Source organism: Osmerus eperlanus, chromosome 2 (assembly GCF_963692335.1).
Source record: "Osmerus eperlanus chromosome 2, fOsmEpe2.1, whole genome shotgun sequence".
Classification (NCBI taxonomy): domain Eukaryota; kingdom Metazoa; phylum Chordata; class Actinopteri; order Osmeriformes; family Osmeridae; genus Osmerus; species Osmerus eperlanus.
Window position 1 is genome coordinate 20,050,269 of NC_085019.1, and position 17,276 is coordinate 20,067,544.

Genomic DNA, 17,276 nt, shown 5'->3' on the forward strand with positions numbered 1-17,276 from the left:
GACTATTACGATTTATTGAAGATAAATGTCAGGCCTATTAGACTGATTGCGATGTAGGATACTGATCAAATTCTGTGATATATTTCTCTGTCAGGATGTTGTCTACAGTGTGGCCCACGTGCCTCAGAATGTGACGTCTTAGAGAGACATGGCCTACACAACAATTATAATTGGACGTGGGCAATGACTGACAGTCCATACAACCAATTGACATGGTGTTTCTATTGAATAAACGTTACATTATTAATTTCATGAGGATTCATTGGTTGTCGAACAAGACCATTTTAATATTCAGTAAGTCGGAAAGCGTGACCACTGACCAACATGTTGCTGCACCGCGTGATAATACCTGAGAAGTTGGAAAGTAGTTGGGAAAGGAAATTGTTTTCTACGTTAAGTGTAGAACCTTTAAGTCTCATTACCAGGATTTTGTGATTCGTTAAAATAGAAGCAACTCAGTTTCGGTCTTTAGAAATGTCAACAGCTAATAAAATATTCGGGGACAGTGGTGATGTTAATGAAGTCTTCAAAACTCTTATGGACTATCCATTATTTTTCTCTGCCTTCGATGACAACGGTAAGTCCGTAGTCTGCATGGATAAACTATACTAACCAAATGTGTTAAACTATCGTGAGTGTACAGCGACGAATTATTCAATCTTACTCAAAATGTGTTTTAGAGTAATGTAGCAACATAATGTTATTACTAGGCTGTAGGCCACGCGGTTCGGATAGTGCGTTCAATTTGTGACATGCCGGTCTACTCTCTCTATGACATGTGTTGACAAAATATGATGCAGTAGCTTTGAAATGGGCAAAAACCTTCTCAGCGTCTCATATCCCTGTTTGCATTCCACTTGCCACCCCATTTCTTCTCATACTATGTGGACCAGCAATGTTGTGATGAAAATGTCTAGGTTGAAATAGGGAACATTATGGTGTATCCATTGTTTCTCAACATTCATGTAGCCTATTGAGGAATCTCTATTAACATTTAGTGTCTGCAACCGTTCCCACCCACAACCACTCTGCTCTCAAAGCTTACCAGAGCCATAGAGAGAAGTGGCCTAATAGTACACCGCAAGGTTTCAGAAGGGGTTACCTGTTGCCATAGTAATATGACAGAATTACACAGAAGGCACGTTAACCTTGGGTGTCAACCTATTATAATTTCCTTCTTAGAAAGCGCTTTCTTTTTCCATAAATCCTCTGGCAGGTTTGTTGTTTTCATTGCAAGATTAAGTGAAAATACTTCTCCCTTCAGTCCTCTGTCCTTGGACCTGCCTTTTGAGACCTTATATTCTATGGTTGAATCTCATGTTTCTCCTTGAATTCCTCACACCCTTAATTTCCTCTTAAAAACAAGGGATGTGTTTTGAGTAGCTATACGAGGAATGAAGAACATACATTTAACATTCAGTCCTTTCGGCAAATCTATTCTTCTACCATTTTTATTGACAAATAAATCCATGAATTGTGAAAATACACAAACGTGTTTGCATGTTTACATTTCAATAGGCCAAGTAATTGGTGTGGTGTTGTAGAAGGCGGTATTGACCTGTTTAATGTTGCTGAGATGAACACAGTCTTCATCGTCAAACATCCATCTGTTCTGTGGGCAAGAAACAGACGAAGACTGGCATCATCATCAGTCTCTTGGCAACCAAAAGCACTGTGTACTATCACAGAGAGCTGTGTGCCCTCTGGTCGTCTCTGAGGAGAGCGACTCAGGACATATCACAGAGGACATGTTTTGGCTTGACATTGAATGCAAAGATCAGTGTGAAACATTAGATTACTTGTTGTTGAAAAGTTGATTTTGATCACTTAGATCCAGTGGTAGGACTGATGTGAGGGATCATGATCAGCCAAGACAGTGTTCTATGGTGGTAAACCCATAGCTTATTTATTGATACACATATTCAACTTTCCCTCTGAAGATAAATCACGTCGTTTTATTCTAGTGAAATAAATACACCGATGCTATTGCATAAAGATTGCAATTGAAGTGGATTGTTTGCTTGTCCTCTAAGCCTTTTTGTTGAAGTGAGAAAATATATGCGGCGTGCCATTGAATGGTGTTCAGTAGGCTACATTATATGTCCCTAGCTAAAACCACACTTTAGCTTTGTATGATTCATATTGGCACTGTAAAAAAAAAAAAAAACAAGATCGTCGTGGTTTCATCTGTGTAGTTGGAAGTTTAAATATGTCCCTAACCAGATCCACACACATGAACATGATGCATGAGAAAGGATGAGGACAGACTGTTTTTAGTCAGTGCACACCGTCGCACGATTCTCATCTGGTACCGCCTTACTGCGCACGTGCCATAAACACGCCCACCAGACAGCTTGTTCCTGCACGTGAGTGAAGGGGCACGTGTTTGGCCACCAGTGGTGTGTCACCTTGTGGAAGTGGATGAAACGGCGTAGGCTACCACCATAATGAATTATTGCTGGACTGTAACAGATTTAGAAATCGCATATAACGTCGTCAGATTGCTGCACTTTCGCCAACTTTATTGCTCAAATAGAAAGAAAACATACTTATATTGTTATCATCATAATTAATCACCCAGCATTCCACCTACAGTAGTACAGCATATTCATATTAAGCTGCCTGCATATTCCACCCGTTCACACTTGGGTTGGTGATGAGGCTGTTCTTTGGGCTGTGTGTAGGTTGTGGTCATCAGTCGAGACAAAATGTTCTCTCACTGTTCACGCACGTTGTAAATATCTAGCAGCCTTTGCAATACATAGGAAATGTACAAGGTTTTCTTCAGCCAATAGATTTAACGGGCGTTGCACTGCTACAATTCAGAACGACACTCCAGCACTAAATATTAATGTGGGGCATCCAATCAGCGTTTACCATTGCCAAAGGAGGCGCAGCCAAAAGCTCATGAATAACGAAACAGCGCTCCCCGAAGCGACTGACAGGTCTGTGTTGTGTTGTTTTGTTTCTGAAGATTGGAATTGTCAAACAGGTTTCCATGCAACATCGAGTCTGAAACAAAAGGGATCACCGTCAGTATATATTTGCTTACATTTTCCCACGGAATATTTCGATTTGCGCTATAGAAATGGCCGGAAAGGCGACTATCGATGGGTCACTGGAGCTTAAATCGAGTCCTCAGAAATCGTTCCCTTTTGTTTTAAAGAAGATTATGGATATCCCACCTCCTAATATTCTCGACGAAGGCGACGACGGTAAGACGGGTCTTACACTTATTGGGGAAAAACCCACGTATGAAGTGTTATATTCGTGTCTCCATGTAAGGCATCTACAACTTGACCCACATTGAATGAGGACCATAACGTTGTCAAGCTTGGCTTACCCTTAATTGTCAGCATTCAAATGGAAACGTAGTTATGCATGTGTAGGGTGCAAGTAATCACTTGAGAATAGTGATGTCCGTTAACAATGAAGTTAGGATAGGTAGTCTATTGTAGATTACAGTTGGTGGTGAGGGCTGTTCCAGTCCAGTTTCCCCGTGGCTTTAGCACAGAAGTGGGTGGGGGAGGGGAAGGAGGAGACGGGAAAGGAACAAAAAGTTCTAGCACCTCTCAGTATGCTCTAGAGCAGTGTACCCAAGTCATAATGAGGAATTAAGACAAGCAACTCATCACATTTCGGCTGAACATTCTACTGAATTTTGGGCAGCTCATGTTATGTCCATGGTCGCACTTTTGCGTTAAGTGCTAACTTTCGCTCCCACCCTGGTTTGTCTGCTTCTCTCATGCACCTTCCTGGCTCCCGTTTCACGTCCATTATTTACCAGTTTTTTTAAACTATCCCATGACATTGAAACTCTAACCTACTATTGTTTGCCCATGTTTCTTTGTGTGTTTAACATGGTCACGCCCCCTTCTCCACTCTGACTCACCCATCACCTTTCCTTTCAGTCCCGCTTTTATTAGTTTATTAGGGTTTATTAGTTGTGTGGTGGGCTTGGAGCTTGAAGATCGACATCCATCGCAAACAACCGTTATTTGAATGTATTTGATTATTTTGGTGATGCATTGATTTGACATTTAGTTGTGACAGTGCGAAGCCTCATACCGTGTCCATGTATCAGACAGACAAGTGAAGTATTTCTTTTTCTCTCTGTCCTTTTTTCCAGAAATAGAGAAGGAGAAGTTGTGTTCGTCTGAAAATGTGGAGACCGGATCGGGCGGAGGGGGCAGCGGAGCCGGGGGTACAGGCGGCAGTGGGGGCGGGGTGTCAGCCTCCCTGACCCCAGCCATCTGGGAGAAGACCATCCCCTACGACGGGGAGAAGTTCCACCTGGAGTACATGGACCTGGATGAGTTCCTGCTGGAGAACGGGATCTCCAGCACCCTGGAGGAGGAACTTCAGAAGAGCCTGACCCAGGAGGAGGACAAGGAGAGCAAGGCCCCTTCCACCTCGGCCTCCGCCACCATCTCCTCAGCCTCGGAGATTGTCACCATCACCCTGAAGACAGCCAAGATGGAACAAGAGGAGGAGGAGGAGGAAGAGGAGGGAAGGGAAGATGAGGATGAGGATGATGATCAGGATTCCGTGTCTGTGGCTGATGCAGCCGAAGTTGAGTTGGATGATCGTACAGGTGAGTCTCAGAGGCTCAGTCAAATGAACAATATGTTGTGTTCCGGGTAGCCTTGACAACAGTCTGACTGCCTTGCTCATCATATTTATGTAGTCCCCACCAACATACTCTTCATCTGTATACAATGTCATGAAGGGTTGTGGGTACGGGTTATGTTATTAGCCACCAATATTCCAATGCTACTTTAGTATTCATGATACTCAAATCAGTCACACCCACAAACCACAGACTGCGACACAGAATGGCATGTACTTAACTTTCACCCACTGGTGCAGCATAGCCATGTGTGTATGTGCGTGTTTATATATACACATGGTCTGGCATGTTGCCCTAGGCGGCTAGAACAAACATGGATACATACAACATGGGACTCGTGTTACAAAGCTATAAGAGTTTAACCTTCCCGGATGAACTGTCCTTGGGAAAGAATTGTCAAACTAAACAGCTGTCCACTTCAGTCGAGCAGCTTGGTTTTAAGGGTCTTTTTTTATTAACATTCGAATTAGCCAGTACACCACTTATAAAACAACGATACTCGTTCATAAGTAAACAATCTTGCCGTCAAACCCCAACCTCATTCAGACCCTCCCGTTTCTCCTGTAGATGGCAAAGCGGTCGATCGCAACCCGCCCTCGCCCATCGACCCAGAGGCCATTGAGGTTGATGTTAACTTCCAGCCTGATCCCACCGACCTGGTGCTGTCCAGTGTTCCTGGAGGAGAGCTGTTCAACCCCAGGAAGCACAAGTTCTCAGATGAGGAGCTGAAGCCTCAGCCCATGATCAAGAAAGCCAAGAAGGTGTTTGTGCCCAATGAGCAGAAGGTAAGATATTCTAATCCGACACGGTTGTCGACATTATAATACATATATTATAACTGTCCCACTAGGTGACTATCGTATTAGTGTTGGAACCTCATATGGTACAGTAGGGGTTAGAGACCTACTATGAGGGATTAGAGACCAAAGATTATAGCTGTTTCCACAACACAGACTTTCCATATTTCAATCCACTGTTGATGCCCGTTCGTCTACCCCTTTCCTCCTCTCCCTCGCGCCCCAAGGATGATAAATACTGGTCCAGGAGAAAGAAGAACAACATGGCGGCCAAGCGTTCTCGCGACGCCCGACGTCTGAAGGAGAACCAGATCACGGTCCGCGCCTCCTTCCTGGAACGGGAGAACGCGGCGTTGCGGCAGCAGGTGGCCGAGCTGCGGAAAGACTGCGGCCGCTGCAAGAACACCATGGCCCGATACGAAGTCAAGTACGGGCCACTGTAAGGCACCGACTCTTCCCCTTAGAGACTTTATCTGTCCTCTAACGACACAGACCTCCCCACCAAAACACAAGTTGCAGACACAAAACACAAAAGGGACTTTTTTTTCAAAATGGAACTGCTGTCTTGTGCCGAGCGCCAGTCAGTTCCTGCGTCCAGCCCCAGACCCAGACTGGCTAGGACGCTCCTCTGGAGCTGTGAGCACACACTGACAGGGAACCCCGCAGCTGCACAGGAAGGGGGGAGGGAGACAGGAGAGCCCAAAGGAGCGGCTGGCTCCTACACACACAGAAGGGTTCTGGACACTCCCCATGTCGCTAATACACGGGGAGATGTCGTGAGAGTGGTCCGAAAAAGTCAAAGAATATTGGCTTTGCTAAAGAAAAGCGGTCTTAGAAATAGAAGAGCCCAGGCCATATTTCATTTAACCACTGCCCACACCAACAAGTTCTGTAGTGGACCAAAGCATGAGTACCGTTGTAATCGTTGAAAGATGTCCCCACCACCCATCCCTCTGTTTGTGCAGTAACTGACTGTCTTGTCTCCTTTGTTCAAAGAACTTGTGCAGAGACTCTGAAGAGGGATACCAACTGTTGATTTATTCATAGTGGGTCATGAGTGGAGCTGAACCAGTGAATAAAATATCCAATGGAACGGAGAGAACCAGATTACACCTTCAGGATTGTAACCATGCAGAGGAGGCAGGAGAGACTGAGATGATGAGGATGAAGAGATATTAGGTCAAGGAGTGATTTTGCTAGACAGTCACAGTTTGTCCTCTTTTGCAAGCCTTTGCTTATACCGCACACCCAGTGGTGTGCTTAAAGAATTCTCTGTACATAGTCTTCTCCCCGCACCACGTAGACGTGTGTATTTGTGCGTTACCCCTGTTTTGCTCCCAACCTCCCCCCCCAGAAACACTGTGTGTGATCGATTAGCTATAGCTGTGGGTGGCCACCATTTATGTACAGGTGGGAGGTATAGTAACTTGAAGAAGAAGAAAAAAAGCATGATCCACAATTTTAAGTCATTGTGTATCTTTGTTTTATAACACCCAAATCTTCTCCCAATATCTCACACATGTCAGTTGTTTGGGATATTTCCAAATGACCATTTTGAAAGGAGCAGGGTAAATAATGGTCTTTTCTGCCAGTATGTTATTGCTCATAGACGAAGGCTTACGTTAGGCACTTATCAGGGCCCTCATTAGTTGAGGGGTATGTACTGTGTAGGGTTGTTTATTTAACTGCATACACTGCAAGTAGGGGGCACTAGAGAGCCAGTGCCCCATATTGTCAGTCACAGACTTTTTGTAAGACCCAAAGATGCCTGCTGTTAATTGTTTCTATGGTTGTTTTTCTGAACTGAGACAATATCTTTGTCAATTTTACCTGTCTTTTTACCCTATTGACTTACTGCTTTTCCTTGTGTTTGTGGAAGAGCCATTATGATCAGTGCTGTATTTATTTTGATAATAATACATCTATTGATTGTGATGTGTGTCAGTATATATTAGATTACATTTCCTCTGTGGAACAAAACATAAATGAAACAATACATGAAATGATTTGGCAGGGATTTCAATTTCAATTTGTTTTTAAAACACAATTTTGCAGGTTTTTGAAGCAGAATTGAATTGGAAATTTGCATCTGTCTCTCATTAGTATGCTCCAGTCCAATGAGATTCCATTGGAACGTGGAGATCCAGGAGTGTTTTAGTCCAGTGAGGTGGAGGCAGGTATGGAGCAGTCAGTTTGGCAAAGCTGAATCAGATAAAAAAAATGACTTGAAGCTCAGCTTGCCAAGGTGCCTGTGCCTGATTTTATTGTTGCAGACAGTATATGACAGACTGTTAAGCTGTGGGACTCAAATGTCTTCAGCTAATGTGAAACCTGTTTATTCAGTTTGTGCTTATTTTGTACTCATTGTAAACAAACAAGCTAAATACATATGGCAATAATATTCTCTTTGACGCAATGCTTGATCTTCCAAATTATTTCAATAATTTATGTGTAGTACCGGTATGCTACATTTTGAAATGGTCATCGTGCTTCCAGTTTAGATACCCACTTTTAGTATCTGCTGCATGAATTTGAGCAGGCAAAATTGGGTCATTTTATTATGAAATTCTCTACACAGTTGTGCTTCAGTATCTTCAAATTCAAAATGGATGATATTGTAGACACAATCTTATTGGCTAGAAACTGGTGGTTTGTTTGGCCAAAGGGCATGAAGTTAAACTAACCCAAAAGCGCAAAAAAATCTGTCATGATCTTCATATTTTTCAAATGAAATGCATTTTTTTCTTGTTACATGTCTTTTGGTAATATTGGATCGACCTTCCATCCTACAGTGTGATGAGACAGCAGAACTCCATTCTCCGACTCTTTATACTTCCTGTTTTTACTGTTTCTTTACTGTTTAACAGAACCACCTACGCTGTGCAGCTTTTGACCTTGGTTGAAATCTTTATATGTAGCAATCACCTTTTTTCAAATCAATCACCGAACTGCTATAAAACTCCTCTCACCATCGAAATGACTTTAAGATAACAAGTGCATTTTTATTGTTGTTTTTATTTTATCTGGTAAGGTATTTTTGTCTATTTTATATACAGATACATTTATTGTGATTTCTATTCTCTACCCATGTTTAAGATGCGTGTAATTGCAGTCGGTCCAACTGTACAATCTCGTATCATACATATTAAAGTGGAATTTGATGAAACGTAAGCCCTTGTGTTGACCTTGACTGAGTCATCCGCCAACCGTGGCTGTTCTGCCCGACACTGATGGGATGCAGGGAGATAAACACGGTGCATTGCATGGCGGACGGAAGACCCCCCCTCTTCCTTCGTGCCTTGTGCACATAATCCATGAGCACATACATCACACATCAGCACACATGCGTATCATCACAGACGGACACACATAAACCCTCACACAAGAATCCATGTGTGCGAAAATATGGTCTCTAGCAGATGAACCCTCACATATCGAAGCACAATCGTTTTTTGTTTTTTAGGAGGTCCTGTGTTGTCCTGCCCATCCCTTGTCTTCCCCTCATCAGTATTCCAGTGGAGTTGGGGATATTGCGTAATGATCACATCGACACACAGGGGAGCAGTGTTGCGTAACAGCAGACTCAAATATGGGGGGAGGAAGGGAGAAGGGAGAGACGAGAGGTTGGGAAGGGTGTATTTTGGAAAACGAGAGGGTGGGGGTGGATATCAGAGAAGCAAAGAAGAGAAACAGGGTGTGGGTGAGAGCAAAGCCTGAGATAAAGGAAACATGAAGGGGGGGGTGGGGTGACAAACGGTGAGTGGGCGATGAAGAGATGGAGAGGAAAGCCAAGCCAAGGAGAGGACCGACCATGCATGTTAATGTCAAACTGTGAAACGCCATTGGAGAGCAGCACTCTGGGTATTCACATCACAGCAGACTGCCTCAGGCTGCCTACTCATGAAAGGCATTCAGAACAGGCTCACTATCTAAATATTAAGACATGTCCGCTGATGAAATTAGAGGTAATACAAACTGACTTCTTTTAGAATGGTGAACATCTTTCCAACTGAATGTTTGAAAGATGAACGTTGTCAACTGTTTGACCAGGGCTCACTGGAGTTTTGTCAAAAATAAGACATGAGAATGTTTGTCCATAAAGAGATTATATTTCCCCTCAAGGTAATTCAATTTAAGATGCCATTTGTTCTAATCTATCTCTCAGACGCTAACACAATAGAAGCTACACCTCTACTCATACTTGAGTAACGTTATACACACAAGAAAGAGAATCAAACAAGCAGGTTATTTTCCATGCTTATTTTTGCCATTCGGTTTTATTACAAACTTAAAAAAGAATCTGATACAATAGGAAACTGCAGTAGTAAGTCCCCATGTTAACGGGGCAGCACAGAAAACAGGTCATTGCATTTCAGTAGTGAAAGATTCATCATATACATCTACAGGGTGTACAGATAAGATACAAAATAGGAAAAACAATAACAAAATACAAGCAAAAAAGAAAGCACTATATTAATATAGCTTCTTTAATTATAATATTTAGTCTTTACAGTTAAATCTTACATAGAAAATAAATGTATTTTTATTACAACAAAATATTCCAAAGTGCAAAATAAAATACATAGATATAAGCAAGGGACACAAGAATAGAAAATGGTTTAACCGCAGTCAGATTTCATCCTGGTGACAGAGCAGCAGAGTTTGTAGATTTTAAAAGCCTTTTTTAATTTTTATTTAAAAAGATATATGGAACACCTTTTCTAATCTGTTATTCATTTGTTTAAATTATGTAACAAAACATGCCATGTAGTGAGATCCCCCCCATCCAGCAGATTACCTTCAGGTCACTTAACTGTGTAGCCATCAACACACCTTTGGACCTTTCACTTCCAGGTCCCAATAATTAATATCAAACCATGTATGCCTACACAGTAATCTGACCAAAGACAGAAAGCAGAAGGGACGGGGCCCTTTGGCAAGTTTGGGTTTGGACTAAAACAGAGGTCACAGAAAAGGAACAGAGGGAGAAAGAGAGTGAGGAGAGAGGGGGAAAGCAAAAAGGTTCAAATAGCTTGCCTCCATCATTAGACTAGCTGTCTATCACCAGGATTACCTAATCACGGAACGATCACATTCATTGCTTATCCATCTTCACCTGCTTTGAATACCGACATCTTATTTAATAAGGATGGACTGGAACATCTGCACTAAGGAATATGACCCCCTAAACCACCTCACTGAACTAGAATATGGTGACGACACTGCTTAGAAACAGGGTCAGGGTCAGCCCCTATGGCTGTGTCTGTAGGACATGACCAATATGGAGACCAACAAACACTATATGAAAGTATGTAATTATATATATATATAAAAATAAGTAATCTCAACATTCTGTTGCATGATCTTTGTTTAGGTCCCAATGCAGCACTTGTCCACTCCCATAAATGTGGTGTACATATAAATGCTGACATTTAGCCTACATTCCAGTATCATGTATGGGAATGGACAAGAACACACCAGATTCAGGACTGGAAAGGAACCAGAGGTTGACATGGTAGGCTAAAACACAGGACGTGTGACATCATGAGACAGCAAACAGGATTATGGGTGTGAAGCAATTAGAGAGCATCACGACTGGTAAAAAACCAGACACCCTGGATAAATTCAGATTTGCAGGCAGATCAATTGGGATTTTTGGTTGAGGTCATTTAGGATTTATAGTTTTGACCAATCCCTTTTAAATCTCTATGGTTGCAGTGATTTAACATGGTGTGAGGGAGCAGGAGACTGTTCCCAGACTGCCCTTTGGACAAACTGGAAATGACTGAGTACACAAACTAGATCAAAGTTTGAGTTTGATTTCCCATCAACGCGCCACTGTAAACATTCATGCCTGAAACCCTCCACAAACCCAACTTGAGTTTACATTTACCCGTCTTTTATTGGAGAAATTCTATACAGGAACAATACACATTCAATACTTTATACATCAATTTTTTTTGTCTCAACTTGCATATATGTTTATATAGTTATTTTCTGAAAAAATAACCTCAGCAAATAAGAAACTAAATGAAGGAAATCTGAACATAAGAAATCTTTACATATTTCTATAGTTATAGTATAATGTCTTACCCTTATAAATGTACTTTGATAATTCTTTTGAAAAAACAGGGGGAAAAAAAAATAGAAAAATTGTAAAGAAGTTACAAACAAATGTAAAAATGCACCCTTCCCTCACAATCGCAACATTTATATAAAGTGATCTCGGTTCTCCCCACCCCACCCCCCTAAACTGAATGAACAAAAACAAAGACAACTCTCAGGACTGAGTGCATGCATATGACCGACCGTCACGTAGCAATGCCAGTGAGCACAAGTCAAGGGTCATCAGGTTAGCTTATACACAGACATTAATGGGCATAGCTAGAAATAAGAAAATAACATTCAAATGATTGCTAAACTGCCCCCCACCTCAACTCACTGACACCTTGCAAATATAACTAACACAATGGGCCATCGTAAAAAAACAACAAAAAGGACAAGGGAATGAGAATGTTAAGCAGCTCCCTTCATGACTGGGATGGAGGCGGGTGAATGTGTTCTCTGTGACCCAGAAATATATGTACATAAAGTGCTGGATGGCTCAAGAAGGACATTGAGGACTGAGGCTGCCCTACCCCCTCATGACAAACTAGCTACCATCTATTCCACAGAGCTGGAGGATCACTTGGATCAAGTAGTCATGAAAGGATCAAAATTACTAAAACACTACATCGCATCACATTCGTAGTCCTCACTGCCCACAAAAAACAGCTTTTTGTTTGATTTTCATCTTAGACAAGAGCAGCAGCAACTGGAACAGAGATAATTAGGGATTAAAAGAACAGGGGAGCGAGTGAGCTTGTTAGGGTGAGTTGTTGGCTGCTATGCAACACAGGCTCACCAAAAACATGCTCTGGGTTTATAAGTGTTGATCTCGGCCAAATGTACCCCAACTGCCAAAGGTGATAGAACTTGCTAGATACCCCAGTCTTGCCCTCCCCTCCTTGTTTCCCTGCAGAGTAAGAGCTCTCCTTCATTGACAGTCCTAAGCCATTAATCGCAATCCCCCACTACTTAAATGCATCCCATCCCCGTCATGTTCACCTTCACACACTGCTGACTTGGACAGTGCATGTGTGTGCGTGCATATACATTTGTGTGCGTGTTAGAGATTAGTATGTTATATCCTAAGACGCAAAGATCAACTCACTCTCTCCCTGTCTCTCCTCACGTTCACCAAGGTCCTCTGACCTTCCCAACAGTAATTTTTCCTTTCAAAACACAAGTGCTTTAACCTGCCCCCACCCTGCTCCCACACGCAAATGCTTAGTCCGCTACACTGACTCACAACCGACAACCAAACTCACTTTCAACTGAATAGATTCGAAAAATTGTTTGGACTGTGTGTGTGTGTGTGTGTGTGTGAGAGAGAATGAAATCCAAGTAAAAAGATCCATTATAAAAACAGAGGGATGTCGAGCATTAGAGCCAACAGAGAGATACAGCAACACAGCACAGTCCCCTCTGTTAACTTGTCAACGAGTGCAGCACCAATTGCAAAGCAAAGAGCTGCACTTCGACCACCATTCTATAAGACAATCCCTCTTCACAGCATGACTGTGCAGTGCAAAATTGCAAACCAATACACACACACACACACACACACTTCTGCCAGACCAGCAAGCCAAGGACATCTTTATAAGTGGAACATTCAATGTGCAACAGGAGGCTGGTTACTCCTCTGGTTGAAGACAAACTCAAAACTGAATCTCAGAACAGCCAGACAAAACTGTGCCAAAAGTGTACTTGAGACGGATCACATTAAATGTTTTGGATGTGGTATTAACAGAAAGAAAAATAACCCTTAGCTGTAGAATTGTTAAGAACACATTTAGAAAAACATAACAGTAATTTTTTAAGAGCATCACTGTCCACCATCTGTCGTAGTAATACTCAACACATCATCGTAACTGGGTAAAGGACTAGTTGGCCAGCACCACAGACTGGAAGCCCTGGCTGGGATATTGCAGGTTGTAGCCTCCTAGGCCCTCCACGAAGGGGGGCTTCTCCATGTAGGAGATCCCACTGTTGCCCCCAATCAAGCCCACGGCTGGGCCTGGTGGGGGGCTAGAGAAGGGGTCGAAGGCGGGGTGGGAGTGGGCAGGGTGAGGGGGTTGAAAGGGGCTGGCATGAGCGGGCATGGGCCCAGAGCCATCTGTGTCAAAGTAGAGCGGCCCCGGGGATCCTGGGTATACAAACTCTTTGGCGTTGGGGGAGAGCTGGCTGGGGATGCCCCCCCCCAGGGAGTGCAGGGAGAGGGACAGGGGCTTGTGCTTCAGCAGCCCTGGGGGGGAGATGGTGGTGGGGGAGCGGGAGAGCATCCTCTGGGGAGGAGGGACACCCACCCCTGAGCTGCTGCCAGACCCAGACACGCCACACTTCTTCATCTTGGTGGAGCCAAATTTAGTTGCAGCAAAACTGGCGGTGGTGAAGGTGATGGGCTGCAGGGGCGGCCGGATGTTGGGCAGGGCGGCGGGAGGCTGCTGCTGGGAGGGTAGGTAAGGGAGAGCCCCGCTGGGAGGGGAGGGTGTCGAGGTGTTAGAGGAATGGGTGGTGGGGTTGGTGGGGGTGCTGGAGCCAGGGTAGCTGTAGAGTCCAGGGCAGGACGAGGAGGAGAGGGGTGTAGGGGAGCTGGAGAGAGAGGAGAGCAGGACCGGGGACACCTGTCCTCCAATGGGAACAAACACCTGTGCCTCCGGGTTGAACCCAATACTCTTGGCCTCTTCTGCATCGATGTCTCCTTTACTATCGCCATTCCCTCCTTCTGGCCTCTCTCCTGCCCCTCCTACGCCCGGTGGGTCCTCCAGGTACAGAACTTTCACAGCTCCCTTCTCCCCAATCTGGTAGGACACCTCGTAGGGATCAATCCATACACTCAGCTCTGAGGGTACGTTAGCACGCACCTCCTCTGTGTCCAGGCCACTCCTCCGGGCTGCCAGCTCCACCACAGGGTCCCAGGGAGCTCCGAGGTGCAGACAGCGGAAGGCAGATCCCCGGAGAGGAGCCTCGGGGTACCAGTGGCCCTCAAAGCGTGAAACCAGTATCCTCTCCAGCTCTTCCCCAAAAAGGTCTGCTCGGCGACGTGGGAGCTTGTTATACAGGTAGGACACAATAAAGTTCAGGGCAACCTTCACCTCCAAGTGCATGGTTGAGCCAGGCCAGCGTATTCTGGGTCTCGGTATTCAAATTGTGTGTCAGAAGATGAGGTATTACAGTACCGGAATGGCTCGTAGCAGTCTGATATTTTTAGCTACATTTGATGAAGCCAGTAAGGAAGCAAGCTGAGGAATCGTATCCCTCCTTCAAGGAGGTCAGACTGAACAGACTTGGAGGCCAAAAGATAGTCCAACCTTCTCAGCAAAGTCTGAAGATGCTTGTCTGGTGTAAATATGCCAGTTTCACACTGTTAAATGAGAGAGAAGGGGAAAATGTGGTTATTCATAAGGGAAAACTAAACTACTTCAGGACAAAGTGATAAAAATAATGCAGTCGAGGAATAAATGCTGAGAACAGGATTGAATATCCTGAAAAGCTGAAGCAAGATGCTACACTGTTCTTGACTACACACTGAGAACATTGAGTTTCAAGAAAAAGTCAATGAGCTTGTTGTAAATGCATTCAATCTCCCCCCCCCCCCCCCCCCTTGTGAGAACAACATGGTGTAAAATGGCAGGGCAGTAACCGATGACTGTAGAGAACACAATGTCCCACCATGCAATACTTCTACGTCATCATCACAACACGTGCACCGCCTCCGCACCATAAACATTTCACCTCGTTCCATTTAGCTCTTTGCCAGGTGGAACAGCAAAATAACATGAACAAAAACCACAACATATTTTAATAGTGTTGTATGTGACGATAAGAATCAAATGCAAGTTAATTACATTTTTAAAAGGTTCTTAGTCCTATTGTAGGCCAAGTTTGTATACGAACAAGACGAGGCATTTCATGGTAAACCTCCACACATATCCCTTTGCTATAGCAGGCTGCCATCAGCCTTCATTGCTGTATTCACACAATTGGATTGTTGGACAGACTTAATTTGGAATATATCCCCACTTTCCCATTAAATTACCCAACCAGGATACATTTATTTTCGACATCCAATGTCATTCAATGTCATTTCGTTAAAATCTCGTTTAGAGAGCCTGTTTCATGCTAAAGGTCGTAGGCTTAATGTTAAAACAAACCTGACTGTTCGACCATGTCCAACCAAAACATGCATCTCTCCCCATCCTTTCCATTTGAGAAATCTGAGACGTTGTTCGCTTGTTTACTCAGCAAATTCTACCAACGTTCATTTAGGCCAATAGCATAGGCTATTACTATAATCCCCTGTATTTTTAATTCATATTAGCCATGCGATTGACGGTTGATTTATACAGTTTATGGCCTTTATTGACGAACAGCTAGTAGGCCTACCCTTCTTTCAAAAAGTAACAGCTTGAAAATTCATTGCAACAATGTAAATAACCAGGGAGTCCAATATGCATTCAAATGTATCGCGTATTTTATCTTAGTATACACTAAGACGGAAATTGAATGTTATATAGACTTGCATACGCACTTTTAATATAAAACAAAATGATGCGATAATAAATCCCATGCAGCCTTGTAGCCTTGAACACCAAAGAAACCTTATCCATCAGGATTGGAAGCTTGTAATGATTACACTGTTTGATGTTGGCAAAGTGATACCTATTATGGTGTCACTGTCAATCTACACCAGCTCTTCTATATAATTGAATTAAAGGGTGGCTAATAAAGTGGTGAGTGTTGCAGTCTCAAGTCTGTCTATTGACCGAGGGCAAAAAGAGATGAGCCCGGAATAAATTAATCTTGTCAGCAAAGACAAAACCTGCAACCAGAAGCTATTCAACCTTTGTTATTAACAACCAAATTGTTTTCCCAGAATTTAACAATAGCTTCAAATCAAAAATGGATGACAACACAGCACCCATATATTCTCGACAGGTAGCGCATTTTTGGTAAATCCCAAACCGTCAGAAGATCACAATCTACAACGAATAAATGCATCTCTAGATCAGTTTGTAAAGATGTATGATAAAAGCATGTTTATTAGTGGATATTCTGTAGCTGTACTTACAAATGCCAAGGTTGTGTTCAAGTCCTGTTCTTTATTTCCTGTACGACACAATAGATTTTAAGGATGTTTTTTGCTGCCGAACGCCGTTGCACAACGATAGGTTTGGTCTCTTTTGTATGATCTTATCTAAAACGTGAGATTCAAAGCTTCCCCGTTTCCTCAACCGACAGGTTGAATGAAACATCCAGAGAACTTTACAGTTTGTCAACCTTGCGCATTTATACAGAACCATTCGCCCACACCCCCTGTGCTCGGATTTGGTCCTATCTGGAACTACTTTCTTGACATTATAATTTCCTTTTTTGACTAATCATTGCTCACATGTATGCTTTTCTTTATTTCTTAGTTATTAGCCAGTGTAATATGCATTTGTACTCATGTTGTTGGACTATCACCCACAACAAAAGTCTTATGTTTGTTTTTGTGCATTGTTTGCACCTTCTTGTTGGGTGAACCTAAATATAATTTGTTGTGGTTAAACCTAAATCAACAATTTGTTGTGTCTCAGATGTTAATTTTATTAGCTATCAGTATCACAGTCAGGTCACGACCTGCTCTATTTTAGTCGGCGAATGTATATTAGTATCTTCGCGTAGGTGCTGTGACATTGCTAAAAATACAAGCTGTGATAGCAACAGAGTCTCCATTGGCTGAGATGGGGGAGGACCCTTAGTTT

At 43.1% G+C, this 17,276-nt stretch overlaps 2 protein-coding genes across 3 annotated transcripts; one reads left to right on the forward strand and one right to left on the reverse strand.

Moving 5' to 3' along the window:
- Positions 1-125: 125 nt before the first annotated feature.
- tefb (TEF transcription factor, PAR bZIP family member b) lies at positions 126-8,421 on the forward strand. 2 transcript variants are annotated; one of them, XM_062479765.1, is made up of 4 exons: positions 126-577; positions 4,130-4,594; positions 5,198-5,415; positions 5,655-8,421. In XM_062479765.1, the coding sequence occupies exons 1-4, from the start codon at positions 475-477 to the stop codon at positions 5,868-5,870; spliced, it is 1,002 nt and encodes a 333-aa protein (XP_062335749.1). In that variant the 5' UTR covers positions 126-474; the 3' UTR covers positions 5,871-8,421. The 2 variants fall into 2 exon arrangements, with proteins under 2 accessions (XP_062335749.1, XP_062335742.1); XM_062479758.1 differs by lacking the exon at positions 126-577 and adding an exon at positions 2,906-3,215.
- A 1,251-nt stretch (positions 8,422-9,672) lies between these two features.
- LOC134034940 (protein Tob2) lies at positions 9,673-16,810 on the reverse strand. The gene is made up of 2 exons (XM_062479659.1): positions 16,601-16,810; positions 9,673-14,893 (listed from the first exon to the last, which is right to left on the reverse strand). Exon 2 carries the CDS (start codon positions 14,634-14,636, stop codon positions 13,413-13,415), a length of 1,224 nt encoding a protein of 407 aa, XP_062335643.1. The 5' UTR covers positions 14,637-14,893; positions 16,601-16,810; the 3' UTR covers positions 9,673-13,412.
- Positions 16,811-17,276: the final 466 nt, after the last annotated feature.